The 17,894-nt window shown below is 35.0% G+C and overlaps 1 protein-coding gene across 6 annotated transcripts in view; it reads left to right on the top strand.

Moving 5' to 3' along the window:
* Positions 1–17,894, top strand: part of LMBRD2 (LMBR1 domain containing 2) — a 66,278-nt gene that overhangs the window by 27,249 nt on the left and 21,135 nt on the right. For all 6 annotated transcript variants that reach the window (XM_058307780.2, XM_058307803.2, XM_071207780.1 and 3 more), the window contains 10 exons: positions 63–158; positions 4,653–4,820; positions 5,667–5,877; positions 8,429–8,503; positions 9,688–9,801; positions 10,184–10,367; positions 13,515–13,696; positions 14,220–14,353; positions 15,690–15,795; positions 16,287–16,384. In XM_058307780.2, the coding sequence (XP_058163763.1) occupies positions 63–158; positions 4,653–4,820; positions 5,667–5,877; positions 8,429–8,503; positions 9,688–9,801; positions 10,184–10,367; positions 13,515–13,696; positions 14,220–14,353; positions 15,690–15,795; positions 16,287–16,384 (1,368 nt within the window). The remainder of the gene's footprint in view (positions 1–62; positions 159–4,652; positions 4,821–5,666; positions 5,878–8,428; positions 8,504–9,687; positions 9,802–10,183; positions 10,368–13,514; positions 13,697–14,219; positions 14,354–15,689; positions 15,796–16,286; positions 16,385–17,894) is intronic.

Here is a 17,894-nt window from a genome sequence, read left to right as displayed (position 1 = left end):
TATGTAATTTATTTAAGTAGCCAACATTTATGATTAATAGGCTTGACATTTTTGTTAAACAGCAAACATCCATGTTACAAGCCATGGAGTTACATTCCTGATGGGATCATGCCAATTTTCTGGAGGGTTGTATATTGGACATCACAATTTTTAACATGGTAAGTGACAGTGAAGGATAAAATTTAATTTTTGACAAAAGTAGAACAAAATTGTGATTTTTTTCCCAGTGAAACTTCAATTTTAGAATTTGTCACTTACTTTTTTCCCTTAAAATCCTCTCCTATTCTTAGAAACCTGAAACAAATTTTCCTCTTCACCATTCCCCTCTACTTATTGCCTTCTCTCTCCCTTTTTCAATCCAGTCTTTATCCAGCCCCATTTTTAAGTAAAACTGTTTTTTTTTTAAGGTCATCATTCTACCCTGTTCTCCTTTCTGAATTTCCTTCATAGACTTATTTTCCGTGGCTCATTTCCTAAACTTTGTGGTTCCCTAGAGTACTGTCTTTGACCACCTTGTTACCTGACTGTCTGCATAGGTTTAATTATTTTTATGGCTTCGTTGACCACTGAATGCTTTCTGAATTGTTCTTTCTACCCCATATACCTTTGTCTTTATGCTGAGCTCCAGACACATACTTTATCCACTGCCTATTAAACATCTCTTAGTCTGCAGACAGCTAATCTCTAAAATTGTAAAGAGTGACTATTGCAAGAGAAAAATGCAAAACAGTAGAAAAGTGCCCCTATAAATTTATGTTCAGTAAACTCAACTGGGTACTCAATGTTGCCAAACTTTCCTTCTTTGTTTCTCTGAGTTTCTTGCTCTCCCATTGTCCACACAAATATTTCTAAACTCTTTTGTCAACCCTTTCTGACTTTCTCTCTCCTACCTGCTAATAACAATCATCTTTACTCTTCAGCAGTTGCATTTGCCTCTTGCCCCATAATGAAAATAGAAGTCATCACTTGGCAAGTCTTTCAGTTTCTAAACAACAAACCCACCGACTACCCATCTCTTCTTCCTTCTCCTCCAAAGGTGGAAGAGCAATTACTATTAAAACAAATGCTTCTTAAAATATGGATCATCTCATATTTCAATATAAGTTTGCATAATTCATTCATCCTAAGGAACAAAAAAGCAACAAAAAGTGTCCGAAATCACATTCCTTCCCAGTTTCTATCTCATCAGTCTACTCCTCATCACAGTCAGATTTCTTTATTTGAAACCTGTTTTTAGTTGAAGTATAAATTCATACAGAAAAGTACACAGATTGCAAGTGTTTAGTTTGACTTTTGCAGAGTGAACACACCCATGAAACTACCACTCAGATGAAGGTGTACATCATTACCAATACCCCGGAACTCTTTCTTATGCCCCCACCCAGTCATTAACACCTGCTAAGGTAACCATGATACTGACTTCTGTCACTATAGATTAGTACTGCCTGTTTTTGAACTAGATAAAGATGGAGTTACACAATAAGTACCTTTTTACATCTGGCTTTTTTTGCTCATATTATATTTGGGAGATTTGTCTGTTTTTGTTGTGAGGCAGTATTCTGTTCTTATTCAGTGAAATATTCCATTTTATGAATATACCACCCATTATTTTAACCAAGTATCTTAAATGAATTGTCTACATTTGGTATCTTCATTTGTTCATTGCTTACTTATTCCTCAACCCCTTATACCCTGTTTTATGCCCCTACCCCTCCACTTAAATTAGTTTCACCTTAATTTATTTATTCTTTTGACAGTGTTTGGTTCTCTTTTCTCTCAACACTTTCAGATACTTTCCTGGTTTCTACTTCATACATGCCTTGGTTCTCTTCCCTACATCTTATTTTAATTTCCTTTGCTGCTCAAGCAAATGCCATGCACTGATTCAGCTTAAACAATGGAAATGTATTTGCTTATGCTTTTGAAATTAGGGAAAAGGTCAAATCAAAGCATTATCAAGATGATACTTTCTTCCCATAGACTGTGGTGGTCTGGGACTGGCTACTAGGATCCTTGGTCCTTAGTTTGCCACATGGCAAAGCACATGGCAGCATCTCATTGTCTCTCCCTTCTCTTCTGGATTCCATTGATATTCAGCTTCTGTGGCTTTTCTCCCTGTCTTCAGTTAAGCTGTAGCCCAGAATGGTCTTAATCTTTTTACTGGAGTCCTTTATAAATGGGATGAATAGAGAAAGAGAGAGAGAAAGCCGTGGAAGCAAGAAGCCGAAATCAATGAAACCCGGAAGAGAAGGTAGAGACCGGCAGAAGCCGCCATATGCCTTGCCAGATCACCAGCAGGTGGTCTTCAGACAAAAAAAGCCTTGTCTTGATGATGCCTAGATTTGGACATTTTCACAACGTCACAATTGTAACCTTATAAGCTACTAAATTCCCATATTTAAAGCCAACACATTGCATAGTATCTTCTTTCAGCAGCTTAGTAAACTAAAATAGATTTTTGTGATAGAGGAGTGGGGTACTGCTATCATAAATACCAAAAATGTTAAAACAGTAGTTGGGCATTGAGTAGAGCCTAGAATTGTGAGGTGCTTGACAGAGAATGCCTAGATTGATTTGAAGAGACTTGGTAAAATATGAATACTAAAACTACTTCTGATGAGGTCTTACACAGAAATGATGAATGTATCATTGCAAATTGGAAGAAAGGTGACCTGTGTTTTAAAGTGGCAGAGAACTGCAAAATTAAGTTCTGATGTTGGGTGGAAAGTAGAATTTGAAAGTTACAAGCTTGGATACTTAGCTAAGGAGATTTCAAAACTAAATGTGGGAAGTGTGTGTGGTCTGGCTTCTTGAAGCTTATAGTAAAATGCAAGAGGAAAGGAATAAGCTGAGAACTGAACTCCTGGGCATGCACACACAGAAGAACCCAGAAATTCATGGTTTTGAAAAGTCTGAGCTTCCGGAAGATGAATTCCTAGAGAATAGTGCTCTGTGTGAGGGTTTAACTGAACATGGAACCATTTAGCCATTTCATTACAAGTCAGGATTGGAAATGCAGTTATCCAGAAAGGATCTGTAGAAAGTTCTTTTTGTCTGATGGTTTGGACTCCTGTGTACTACGTGCAAATCCAAGGTTTTTTTTCCTTGATTTGTATGAATAAAACGACCACCAGCTTAGACTAAAGGGGCAGAAATGGGGCAGAGTGAAGGAAATATGACTTCAAAGGCAGAACCATGGAAGCTGAGGTCTGGACTGAGGACATATTTTTAGGCCAAGAGTGCAGACCCACCCATGTTCGTGGAAAGAGTGAGTATATGCCCCAGAACTTGGAGAGGGCAGGCCTTTTGCCCTGTTATTCAGTAAGAGTGTTACCACTCCAGTTTTCCAGATGCCTGGGGGTTTGCAGAGAGAGAGAGAGATAGCCATGGAAGAAGAAGCTTGAAAGCAAGGAAACCCAGAAGTGAAGGGGGAGACTAGCAGATACTGCCATGCGCCTTTCCATGTAACAGAGTTCTTCAGGAAGAAAGCATCATCTTGATGATGCCTAGATTTTGGAAATTTTCACGGATTCAAAAACTGTAAATTTATAAGAAAATAAATTCCTATAGTTAAAGACAAGTCATTTCATGGTATCTGCTTTGAGCAGCTTAGCAAACTTAAAACATTTGAGAACACAGAACACTAATCAGTCACTTTCTGCACAGCTCCTCTTGGATGTCTCCTAATTCTTCAAAGTGAATGTATTGACAACTGATCTCCCTCTCTGTTTCTTACCACCACCACGACTTTATTTCCTCCTAACTATAATAGCTCCCAATATTATTTCTCTGTTCAGTCCGTTCTCCATGCTGCAGTCGTATCAATCTTTCCTTTTTTTTTTAAAGATTTATGTATTTATTTATTTCTCTCCCCTTCTCCCCCCGACCTGGTTGTCTGTTCTCTGTGTCTGTTTGCTGAGTCTTCTTTGTCCTCTTCTGTTGTTGTCAGCAGCACGGGAATCTGTGTTTCTTTTTGTTGCGTCATCTTGTGTCAGGTCTCTGTGTGTGCAGCACCATTCCTGGGCAGGCTGCACTTTCTTTCACCTTGGGCAGCTCTCCTTACGGGGCGCACTTCTTGCACGTGGGCCTCCCTTATGCAGGGGACACCCCTGCGTGGCAGGGCACTCCTTGTGTGCATCAGCACTGCGCATGGGCCAGCTCCACACGGGTCAAGGAGGCCCAGGGTTTGAACCACAGACCTCCCATGTGGTAGATGGACGCCCTAACCACTGGGCCAAGTCCACCGCCTTATCAATCTTTTTTAAAACTAAAATTTGTTGTCTCTTTTCTACTAAAGAAAATGGTTCCTCATCGTTCTTTGGATGCAGCCTAACTTTTCACTAAAGCTTTAGTGATCTTTTCTTAGGTTCATCTTAAGTCACCTCCACTGTTATATTCTCTACTCAGGTCATCATGGCCTTCTTTGCTCCCTGGGATATACTTTGCTATCTCTTTCCTCAGGATCTTTGCTGTCCCCAAAATGTATTATTATTAACAATATAATCATCTATTCATTTATTCATTGCTAATTACTTATATTTGTATTTATTAGTAAAAGAACTGCACATTAAAATTGAGATTCCTCTATTTTTGGTACTCTCAGTCTATATAGACAATTTATTTTTTTAATCATTTTCTTTGTAACCGTCTAGGATTCTGTTACCTTTTATGCAGTCTTATGCAAGATCAGGAGGGTTTTCTATCACTGGAAAAATCAAAACTGCACTGATTGAGAATGCAATCTATTATGGCACCTATTTGCTGATTTTTGGAGCATTTTTAATTTATGTAGCGGTAAACCCACATTTGCACTTAGAATGGTAAGAAAATTAATTTTCTTAACATCTATGTATATTTTCATTTTTTAAAATTCATTTTTAATTCATACAAATTAGACATTTCATCATGAAACCTATCAAGTTTTGTGTTTTATAGATTCCCCAAAATGGTATCTGAATTATCCATATTCCAAAGAAAGAATATGTAAAATAACATCTTCAAATACTGGTCTTAGACAGAAGGCTAATACATTGTCTAATATATGTTAGAAGTATTAACCCTTATAATTTTTAGCCTTGAATTTTAAATTTTGTGTGATAAGGTATATGGTTTTCTTTCAATTCTCTTTTATTAGAACTTGTGAATAATATTTTTCTTATTGTGCTATTGTTTGTCTTAGAGTTAGAAATTGCAATAAAATTAAAATCTATTTATACTTGTGATCTGCAGTATGCATGAAGAGCTAGAAATAGAAGAGTTAGGAAATAGAATGGTACTGCATTCCCATGCATGTTTGCCTCAACATGAGTTAATTTTAAATTTTTCAAGCTTCTCTTGGCTAATAATGAATAAGAGAGCACCTAATAAAAAATGTTTTGTAGGGAAAAAAAAAAAGTAAATTGACCCGAATTCTAATTTTACTATAATAGAAGCAGTGTTTGTTGTGTTAAAGTGCATTTCTGCTCTTACACTCTAGCTTTTTTAGTAAAGCATACAAATTATCTGCTATTAGTGAAAGAGTAGCTGAGAATTTGAAGGTTTAATTATTTTTATATAAGATCCTAGCCATCTGTTAGGAAGTTTTTTGAAAATTTTTAAAAAATATTTTATATTTTTAAAGGAAATATTTATTACATCTGTCTACCCTCATTTTTTCTCTTTCTTAGGAACCAGCTTCAAACAATTGGTATAGCTGCTGCAAATACATGGGGTCTGTTTCTTCTTGTGTTGTTGTTGGGGTATGGCTTGGTGGAAATTCCTCGGTCATACTGGAATGGAGCAAAAAGGGGTTATCTACTTATGAAGACTTATTTTAAAGCAGCCAAATTAATGACAGAGAAAGCAGATGCAGAGGAGAATTTAGAAGATGTCATGGAGGTAAACAAATTTAAACCTTAAAAGGAACAACAAGAAATGTGTGTATCTCCTTTAGTTATTGTTATTTAATTATTGGTAGCACATTGATGGACTTTAGACTGAACATTTGGTGGTGTGAAATCCTCCAGGAGGTTTCATCCAGAAAGACTTCTTATTGGCAGTTGAACCTTATGAGTTCATCTCCCATTTTCTGACAAAGATTCAGGGAGATTATACTCAACATTTTAGGATTACACCCATTTTCTTGGAGTAACTTTTAATAGTGACTCCTTTTACTCTCAAAAGTGTACTAGATTAGATCGTAATTTATATGGGTACTCTGGTATATTAATCAGCTAAATGGGTATTGATGCAAAGTATCAGAAATCTGTTGGCTTCTAAAAAGGGGTACTTGTTGGGGGTTACAAGGCCCTAAAGAGTCCATCTTAAGGTTGATATCTCACCAAAGTCTGTTGCCACGTGTTAAAGCAAGATGACAGGTGATCTCTACCTGCTCTCTCCTTCCTGCTGCTGCTTAAGGCTTCGTGGGCCCAGCTTCTTCCAGTCTCACTTGTAGGCTGACATAGGGCTTGTCTCTTTTCCCAGGGCTTTAGTTGTTTGAGCCTTCTCCTTTCTGTCACCTGGCAGGACTGAAATGATCAAGTTCTCTCCTCTTCCTTATCTACGGAGCTCTCTCTCTCTCTCTCTTCCTGTGTCTTCTTAAGTGAGTGCCCATTTATTTCAGCCCACCAAGGGGGCAGGGACCCAACCCTGATTCAGCCCTACTATCATGGTTAGTTAAATTAAAATTACTTAACAGGTAATTTAATCAAAGACATCTCAGGTGAATCTAATACAATCGAAGGGGATCATATCCTGAGGCATAGATGAGTTTACAAACATAATCCTTCTTTTTTGGAATTCGTAAGTAATATCAACCTGTTACACCTGGTATAGCAGAAGAGTAAATACCCATCAGAGAACACTTCTTCCTGAAAATTTAACCTGAGGTAATCCCATCAACTAAGTCTAGAAATCTCTTTTAGAGAATACTTTGCTTTGCCAACCTGTATCACTTTTTGTTTCCTGTCAGTAATCTTAATAAAGTACTATATCTTACTTACCTGTAAAATGCAGATAAGTTGAAGCCACTTCACAAGGTTGTCGAAAAGTAAAACTTCAATAATGTATACAGAAATATCCAACAGATTTTAAAATTTTGCTATGATATTCTGGATTAAAGAAAAGATTATTGAAACCGCTTCACATTTTTCCTTCTCTGAAAGTACACTACTCTGAGCATATTACAATCCAGCATAACACCACGTGCTAAAAGTCTTCTCATTCATGTTAGAATAAACTCCAAATGTTTAATGTGGCCTACCAAAAGATATGTGTCCCATATATATAGGGAGTTAATGCTTAATTTGTTTTTGGGGGTGATAGAAGGGTTTTGATATTGGATGGTGGTGATGGTAGCACAACTCTCTGAATGTAATTAACATCTCTGAATTATATTTGAGTATGGTTAAAAGGGGAAATTTTAAGTTGTATATATCTTACTAGAATAAAAAAATTTAATAACACAAACATGGGACCATACAACACAATGAACCCTAATAGTTAATACAATTGTAAAAATATTTTTTCATGAATTGTAACAAACATACCACACTTATGCAAGGTAGTAATTATAGGATGCTATATATGGGAACTCTGTATTTTACACATTATTTTTCTGTAAACCTATAAAAATAAAACATTTTCTACCCAACAGTCAGAATGTTATTTTTATAATCCTGGTCTTAGTTTCCCTATATCTCTCTTGCCTCCCAGACCTTGAACATGATTTTTCTTCTGCCCAGAATAGTGGTTCTAACAATTTTTTGGCTTCCTGAATATTTTAGAATATTGTGATTCCTTTAGGAACCATTGGCTCTAAATATTCTCCTCCTTAACCCCTTTTTTGCCTTTCACACTAATTAAATTGCTCACTTAATTATCTCATCACCAGACTGTAATCCTAGTCAAATATTTACTATACCATGTCTTCTCCACCCCACATTCCACATTATAGGTGTGTCCTTACACCTAGTGTTCTCTTAATAAACAAGTGTTACATGAAAACACTCAACTTTGAATGCTTCAGAGTATTCTATTCTCCTTTCAGAAAGGAGCAGTCACTTTATAAGACCTGTAGCCTTTTCTGCTTCCTCTGGTTTATTCACTATGTTTTAGTTAATGTGATTATTGACCCTTGAGAAGGTGGAGAACACAATTTTATTTTTCTCATAAGTAGAGGATCACAAGTTGGTCTGATCCTATATAACCTTTTTTTAGAATGCTTATTCATCTTTGTATACCAACTAAGAAAATTATCTAGAAAGTAATAAAAAGTATGAGGGTATAGATATATCAGTGATTTTTTATTTTTACTTGTGTACTTAAAAAGTTGTATTCAGTGGAAAAAACTTCATGTATATGTTCAATATTTTGGATTGAATTGAATTCATTTGAAATATTTGATCTGTAGAAATGGGAATATATTTATTTTTCTTACTGTTTTTTATAGGAGGTCCGAAAAGTGAATGAAAGCATCAAGTACAACCACCCTTTGAGAAAATGTGTTGATACAATACTAAAAAAGGTAATTAAATCATATTCTTTCCAAATGTAGTCATATATAGTATAAAAACATCAGAAAAACATGTGAACAGCCTATGGCTGAGATCTTCCCCACTCCTTTCCATTTAAATGGAACTCAACTATGAACCAGTAATTATTTGTACATAGAATTTGTTCTTTTGTTATTATAAGTTAATATTATTTTCAATATTTTCCACTGAAACATGGGGATAGAGGTGATGTTGAGTAATGTATAGTGTAATGTATAGTGATGGGGATAAACTTTTGCGGTCCGTAAAAGTGTCATTGTACATGGTCATGAAAACATATTTCCCTAGAAGAAAATAAACTAGGGCTTCAATAATGATCTCTTTCAATTAGCTTTCTACATGTTATTTTACAATATATTTCATAAATCATAAAGTAAATGACATCATGAAATTTTAACACAATTATTTAACAAAAAGCCATACACTGAAAACATTGTACATTGGTATCAAATTAGGGTCATTTATATACATCCAAAAACGATGAATAAAACTGTTTCCCAATTGTCTTCTATGCCTCCACCGAACCACTGAACTATTTCTCTTCCCATGTTTTCAATCTGTTGTATTGATTATTAGCTAACATTCTTTTTGGCTAAGATGATAGTTAACTGGAATCAATTCTCTAACCATTTCTCTCACATTTGCCACCTTTTGAGACCTATTCAAGGTCATTAAGTAACTTGGCCAAGTTCATATAGGTCATAAATGGCCTGTAGAGGTCATCTGAAGATGACTTCAAATCCTGTATTTGTTTCTCTGTACTTTGCCTTTTAAAGATGCAACATGTTGGTTTTGTCATGGTTCTTCTACATTTAGCTATGAAAACAATGGTTTCATCAGGTGCCTACTTAGAATACTAGTTGAATCATGTAGTGAAGCTACCCTGCCCTCACCCATCCCTAGCTAGCGTATCTGAGCATAAAGATTAATATCAATAGAGATGAGAAGAAAAGTTTTTATGGCTCAGAAGTCAATACATCTTTTAAAACATCTTAGGAAAACATCAGCATGTAAAATTCAATTATTTAGAGATGCCAGTAGAGGAAGGAAATGTTTTTGAGAAAATTTGAAATGCCCCTAAATGAAAGATTTTTAGTAAAAATAAAATTATCTTTTTACAAAAAAGGTATTTTAAAAATCGACCTGTTCCTTTTAGTGCCCTACAGAGTATCAAGAAAAAATGGGTAGGAATATGGATGACTATGAAGATTTTGATGAAAAGCATAATACCTATCCAAGTGAAAAAAGTCTGGTAAAACTGCATAAGCAGGTAATTTTACTTATGTACTGATAATTTTATATTTATAATTATTACGAAAGGGGAATTTTTAGTGCACATGTATCTAAAACTTCCTTTAATCCTGTCCTTATCATTAATTATTTAAATTGTTTTTGGCTTAACTTAGTATTTCTGGACAGGTCCACTATTTGCATTTTGGAAGGGAAAATTAACTGAGCAGAATTGTTTCATTTATTACAGAAAATTAACTGAGCAGAATTGTTTCATTTATTACAGAACAGTAACGTCCTGGGTAAATGACATTAGCATTTTCCTATTGTTGTAAAACCAAAATATGTTCCCTAATAGGAAGTTGAACTACTCTTGGGTCAAAACACTGGCCGCTATACATACTGATCTCTTTTTTTTTTAGGTGATTTATTCAGTTCAGAGGCACCGTCGAACACATGTACAATGGCAGATTCTTTTGGAACAAGCATTTTATCTAGAAGATGTAGCAAAAAATGAAAGCAGTGCAACTCGTCAGTTTCTTCATACCTTTCAATCACCAGAGCCAGAAAATAGATTTATCCAGTATTTTTATAATCCTACAGTTGGTATGTAATTTGATATAAATTTCAAAGTTTAATGATGACAACTTTTCTGCAAGAAAACGTGTGTATTGTATTTGTGAAGAGTTGAATTATATTTGTGTTGAGTAAATTTATACTGCATGGCAATATGTATCTGATAAGCTTTCCCTTAAAGTAGCAGTTTCATTTGTCGTATAACATACAGTCTATCAGTTTCCACTGTTAACTTCACAAATAATCAAAACTCCCTACAAAAATATATGCAATGCATCAAGCATATTTTGAATGGTACATAATATATACTTAAAGTAATTAGAATTTTGAGCAGTTTTAAATCACAAGTTTTGGTCTGTATTTTTGTTTTGTTTTGGTTTTTTGTTTGTTTGTTTCTTTACCAGGAATTGAACCCAGGACCTCATACATGGGAAGCAGGTGCTCAACCACTGAGCTATAGTCCCCTCCCGTGGAATTTTGGTCTTGATATACTTTTAAAATATTCCCCTAAGAACTCTCTTTATTATTCTCATTCATTAGTATACATACAAAACCTACCCTCCCTAGTCGTTATCATTCTTTTCTCCCTCATGATACTCTTTGCAAAAGGTTAACAAATTTAGTGTGAAGAAATTTACTAATAATACCAAAATGTCCCAGAATTAATACTTCGGTTCACCTTAGTTATTCAAACTGATTCTCTTTTGTATGCCTGGTCTTGAGTATGAATACTTAATTGACAGGTACTTCAGATAAATTTTTCAACAAAGATTCTTTCTAATTAAATAAAAGAATGATGTGTTACCTGTTTTCAGTCATTCATTGAATATTTGAGCACATATATATATATGGTTTGTATTGTTGGTGCTTGGTATCAATGAACAAACCAGATAAAGATCTCTGTGTTTGTGGTGTGAGAAAAAGGGAACATAGAAAGGTGTAAATAAGGATGTGGAGTAGGTAGTTGGCTATAGAAATTAGACTTAAGGGGAGATGTCTGGACTAGAGATATAAATTAGGGTGTCATCAATATATAGGCGAGCCGTGGGTAAGATAGTCAGTGAAGAAGTGAATGGGATAGAGAAGAGAGAAAGTCCTAGGACCAATCTTTGAGACACTCTTGAATAAGATGTCAGGTTGATGAAGGACAGGAGAGACTAAAAGGGAGTGGCCAGTGCGATAGGAAGACTGGGATAGTGAAGTGTTTTGAGGAAAAAGATGTGTAAAGTACCTTTTCAGGTGTTGCATATCATGAACACTAAGACTTGACAACTGGATTTCAGAAATGGAGCCTGGGGACTAAAAAACCTGATGGGAATTTTTTTTCAAATAGGTAGCGGAGAAATTGGAGACAGAATTGAAAGCTCTCCAAATGTTTTCCTTATATGTGGAACAGATAAGAGGGGTGGGGAGACAAGCGCAATTATAGCATATAATTTGGTGATGATACCATAGAGAGAAAATTGGGTGAGACACAAGAATTGCTTGGACAATGTTCATGAGTAGGAAAGATGAGATAGGAGCTGGTGAACAAATTAAGAGATAACTTTAAATAAGAGGTAAGGCACAGGTATACCAAAGTAGGTGAGAAGATGTAATGCTGGTAACTTGGGGAAGTTCCCTTCTGACTGCTTCTATTTTTTTTTTTTTCAACAAAATGGCTGAGAGTAAGCATAGGGGAGATTTTGGAGGTTTCAGAAGAAAAGAGTACAAAAATAGTTGCCTAGGAGAGTGGGCATAAGAGAAGATTAAAGAATTAGGGTGGGCTTAGTAGGGTAGTGCTGAGGGCCCACTTGGAGCTAGTGATTATAAATTTAAGGACCAGGTAGCAAAGTTGTGTGTCTTTTTCTTACATTGTGCACCTACATGGGTGCACGAACACAGTGAGTAGTTCGGGAGTTTGGATAATCTAAACAGGGTGTCGTTTAGCTATGCAAGTATAGAGAAAGGGGTGTGTGTGAAAGAATTGGAAAATTAGAGAGTGATTATCATCCAAGCCTGGAATCTGCACTGGATAATGAAAGAAATAAGGATATGAGGATGTTGAACAATAAAAAGATGGTAGAATAAATGGATTGTTGGTCCTGATGGAGTCAGTCAGTGGAATTGGAATACTAGAGGGAGGTATTGTTTGGAGAAAGGGATGCTGGAAATTGAGATTATATGGAAGCATTAGTGTTACTGGCAGTAACAGGTTTAAGGATGGCTATAAAAATGTGTGAACTGATGTAGGATGGAGGACAAGATCATTGAAGAGAGGAGACCAAGGAAATGAGAGACTGAGATATTGAAAGGAGGATCACCTATGTGATATTGAAGTCACCAGAAAGTATGCAAAGTAGTGTTGAAAAGATGTATAGTGAATCAGGAACTCAAATCTTCAGTGGATGAAGTGAAAATTAGCCTTTTCAATTTTATGAGCATTCTTTTTTTTTTAACTTTTAGTTTTACTGAAATTCAGACATAGATATTTGCCAAAATAGTACAAAAAATTCTAACATAAACCTCACTGAAATCCCCTATGTTTACATTTTACCATTTTTTTTTTTTCCTGGATCTTTTGAGAGTTGAATCCAGACATGGTATGATGCCTCTTTATCCCTAAATGCTTCAGTGTATATTTTAAAAAAATAAAGACATTGTCTTGCATAACAAAGTACAATTATCAAAATCAGGCAGCTAACATCAATGCGGTAATATACTGTACAGTTCTTATTCAGATTTGCTAACTGTCCCAATAATATCCCTTGTAAAAAAAAAAAAAAAAGTCCTGAATGTGGATTGCTTTCAGTTGTCAAGTTTACTTAGTCTTCTTTATTCTAGAACAGTTTCTCAGTCTATCTTTGTATTTCATGACATTGGCAATTTTGGAGAGTACAGGACAGTTTTTGTAGAGTATCCCAGAAATTGAGTTTGATGTTTCCTCATGATTAGAGGATACCACAGCAGTGATGTCATGGGCTTCTCAGTGCACAATAGCAGGAGGCGCATGATGTCATTTTGTCCCATTTTGGCTAGGTTGATGTCTGCCAGGTTCCTTCACTGTAAAATCACTGTTTTTTTTCCTTGTAAATAAGTACCTATGGGGAGATATTTTGAAATGATGTAAATACCCTGTTATTCATGTATGAGCTTTCTTAATCTTTTTTTTTTTTTTTTTTTTCTTTTCTCTTCCAGAATGGTATTGGGAATGTCTTTTGCGACCATGGTTTTACAGGATACTTGCTGTGGTTTTGTCCATCTTCTCAGTGATTGTTGTGTGGTCAGAGTGCACTTTCTTTAGCACTAGACCAGTCTTATCCCTTTTTGCAGTCTTCATACAGCTGGCAGAAAAAACATATAATTATATTTATATCGAGGTCAGTTTAGTTTATAAATATATACCAGTTCATAGTATGATCCTTAACCCTTATATCTTCTTGTAATAAAAAAAAGCAGTAAAGTTTCCCCCAGTGTTATTATTCACACTTCCAAAATGTGCTTCTTTGAATCTACCCATACTATAAAAACTGGGATCTGTATTTGAAGAGACATGAAAAAGTACAAAATAGTGCAAAATTTTCTCATGAGAATAGAGTACTTTGATTCTCTTTATGCCCGTGAAGCTACATATAGACCTTCATATGAAGTGTTGCCAAGGGAATGGGAAAATAGGTTCTCTTCAGGAGATAAATTTGAAACTTATTGCTCTAGTAGGTTGACTGGTTGAAATGCAGGGTTTTTTCCGACATAAACTCTTTTCTCTTTGGTAATAAAATCTGTCTCTGTGTTTTATTTTAGAATTTCAATATGTTAGTTGGGAATGAAGGTTAATGTTTGTAGTACTATATAAAGTGCTAGTTTAGTATCCATTAATCTTAACTATTTGTTGTTGTTTTTTAGATTGCTTGCTTCCTTTCCATCTTCTTCCTAAGTATTTGTGTTTATTCTACTGTGTTCCGAATCCGTGTATTTAACTATTATTACTTGGCTTCTCATCATCAGACTGATGCTTATAGCCTTCTTTTCAGTGGCATGTAAGTAGGATTGTGTTTAGAAACAAAAAAAAAAATGTCTTCATTACATGTGTTCTAATGGATTTCTTTTTTGTTTCTTTTTATGGGTGTTCTGCTAATATGTTATTAACTAATTGATTAGATTTAAGTATTAAATAGATGTCTGATGTCTGTTGATTGCCAGCTAAAAACTGATTGGAGATTTAAAATTAAAGTAGTTCCTCTGGATTAGGAAGAAGAAAAATAAGGTGAGCCTGAATTTACTGATAAAGAGATTCAATAAGTCAGTCAATAAATATAGAAACATTTGAGAACGTAGGGACTAAATCAGACCTAGATGTGTTTTGAGATTCAGTTGGCCTTAAACCAGATGGAAGAGGGCTAAGAAAATCAATACGAACAATTTTGCAGATTTAGAAAGGAGGCACCAGATTGGACTAGGTTGCACAATCTATTTGTCCTTATTGTTTAATCAGTCGTGTTAGATATTTATAAAAGACTAGACCTAGGGAAATTCACAGAGGAATCTATATCTGAAGCACCTTGAAAACTTTCTTTTTATTTATCTTTTTTTTACCCAAAAGTTTTAGACTAACAGGGAATTGCATAATATTTCAAAGTCCCCTTCATCTAGCTTCCTCCAATAATGACACCCTATATAGCTATTGTATAGTATCAAAACCAATGAATGGACATTGGTACATTATTATTAACTAGACTAGAGACCTTATTTCGTTTTTACCATTTTTTTTACTATTGTTTAATCCTCATTTGTTTGTGTGTAGATATAGAACCTTTCACAATCAAGATTTAGAACTTGGCTATGGCCACAGAAGACCCCTCTCCCCACCCACCAATTCTACATCTTTGTATTCTCCTTTTATCTAGACAAAGCTGAATGCAAACAATTCTTTAAACCTGAACTTGTCACATCGACATACTTTGATATAATTCTAGTTCTTTTATATACTAAGTACAATTCACCTTGAGGATGTTACCATCCTTGTCTTGTTGTTGAGAGGAATTGTGCAGATGGTAGTTGAAGGAGGCACATGCAAAACCTTCCACAGATTCTTCACATACAGCAGTGGCAATCACCACCAAGTAGGAAGCCTGAGGTTGGAGTGTTAACATTTAAGTGTTGATATCTCGGGTGGGGTAGAGGAGGTGAATAATTAACAGAATTTTCAAAATGTTTCCCAAACAAATAAAGCCAAGTCACATTAAGAATTCAGAATATATGAAATGTAAATAGTTGAAAATAATAGTTGGGATAGTCTGAAATATTTTTAATATATTTTCATATAAAATATTTTGCTGCTTTATTTTTTACATGTTCCTAAAATTCTAATTGCAGGTTATTTTGCCGTTTGACTCCTCCTTTATGTCTAAATTTCTTGGGATTGACACATATGGATTCATCCATCTCTCATCAGAACACTCAGCCAACTGCTTATACATCTGTAAGTATGGTCAATAAACAGTTCTTTATATTGAACATCTATAGGCTATGTCATTATTGTGAAGTTCCTTTTAATGCTGGCAGAGAAGTTCTCTAGTATTATTGAGATCTTTTTTTAATAAAGCTTTCTCTTAAAGGTTATGTGTAATTACTGATAAATGAATAAAAAGATTTTGATTTTATTATTAAAAAATGGTTTTAGTTCACATAGGCTGTCTAGCTGAGAAGTAGCAACAGACGTAAATAATATTAACTTACATTTATAGTCTTAATGTATATGACAAGTTTCAGTAATATTTATCCTAATTATTAATTTAGGAAAAACCTTAATAAAAAACAAGTTTTTAAAAAATCAGCCCATTAGTAATTTGTACTTTTTGAGAAGCCCAAATTTATTGATATACTTACATATAGGCAAGTTTTCTAATGATGCAAAGGAATAAAAAAATATAGAACTGTGCTGATTTAATTTACTTTTTTCTTGCTCTTCAGATTATGGGTTCCATGAAAGTTTTATCCTTTATTGCAGATGGATTTTATATATATTATCCTATGTTGGTCGTGATTCTCTGCATTGCTACTTACTTTAGGTAAAAGACTTAACATTGATTATTCTTCATACTCTTACTGGCATATAAATATCCTTTCTCATTAAGACACTTCTAAATATTCATTGATTTTTAGTTGTCTGTTTTATTGTGACTTTAGGGGAAGCTGGGATACTTTGAAGAGACTGCTCGAGTGATCAGATCAGATTCTCCCTCTGAGGATATTTTAAGGAAAATAGAGTCATTTTATTATAAATATATTAGAATACAAAGTGATATGATTAATTACAGTCTATTAACTCTAAGTCCAAGCTTTTGACACTGCCAGTGTAGTCTGTGATCTTGTAAAACACTCCCTTTCACAGTTTCTGTCCAATAACATAAATTAGTCCTAGAGATTTCCTCATAAACATTGCTGGATATCTAGATACTTCAGATCATAACCAGTGCAAAGGGTCAAATGAGGAGCAAATGTAGTTAAGTCATGTTAGGCTAGAACAAGAAATTTACCCGAGTTTTAGAAAGTACATGGACTGCTCTTTATGGTATTAGAAGGTGGTAGAGGGAAGCGGACTTGGCCCAATGGATAGGGTGTCCGCCTACCACATGGGAGGTCCACGGTTCAAACCCTGGGCCTCCTTGACCCATGTGGAGCTGGCCCATGTGCAGTGCTGATGCGCGCAGGGTGTGCCCTGCCATGCAGGGGTGTCCCCCGCATAGGGGAGCCCCACGTGCAATGCGTGCTCCCCATAGGGAGAGCTGTCCAGTGCAAAACAAAGTGCAGCCTGCCCAAAGAATGGTACCACGCACACGGAGAGCTGACACAACAAGATGACTCAACAAACAGAAACACGGATTCCCGGTGCCGCTAATAAGGATAGAAGTGGTCACAGAAGAACACATAGCAAATGGACACAGAGCAGACAACTGGGCGGGGGTGGGAAGGGGACAGAAAAAAAAATCTTAAAAAAAAAAAAGGAAGTGGTAGAATCTTGGCAGGGGTAGGATTCAAAAGGAATTAAAGGACAGTCATGCTTGTCATTAGCATCCCTGTACTATATTCACCCTCTTTCTTTGCTATTAGAGTACTGAGTAAGTAGACAGGTATTTCTTGAAATAAATTCTCTATAAATTTTTTAACGCACTTATATATTACCTTTTCATAGATAAAATAGCTGAAGTGTTATGATTTAAAGTAAAACTGTTAATATACATTGATAATAAGTCTGGTCTTTTGAGTTCTTCTTTAAGGTATAAAAACAATAAATTTACACTGAAAATGATCTGTTAAAGGAAAACATTAATCATACTTTGTCCAAAACTAAGTTTTGATTATATGCTTATTCATTTTAAAAGTTTATAAAACTATTAAAAAAACAGTAAGAGCTTATGATATGTAAAATATGTCTTTTCATGTTAGTTATGTTGGCAAGATTAACATCTCTTGTTAACTCATTAGATTGTTTTATGTCATATATGGGTAAGATAGGTCTTTGTCGAATTATTATGTCTAAAAGCAAAATTGTTAAGCTTAAAAATAATCATTAAAAAC

Source organism: Dasypus novemcinctus, chromosome 2 (assembly GCF_030445035.2).
Source record: "Dasypus novemcinctus isolate mDasNov1 chromosome 2, mDasNov1.1.hap2, whole genome shotgun sequence".
In the NCBI taxonomy this organism is placed as follows: domain Eukaryota; kingdom Metazoa; phylum Chordata; class Mammalia; order Cingulata; family Dasypodidae; genus Dasypus; species Dasypus novemcinctus.
This window is presented reverse-complemented; position numbering and strand designations above follow the sequence as displayed.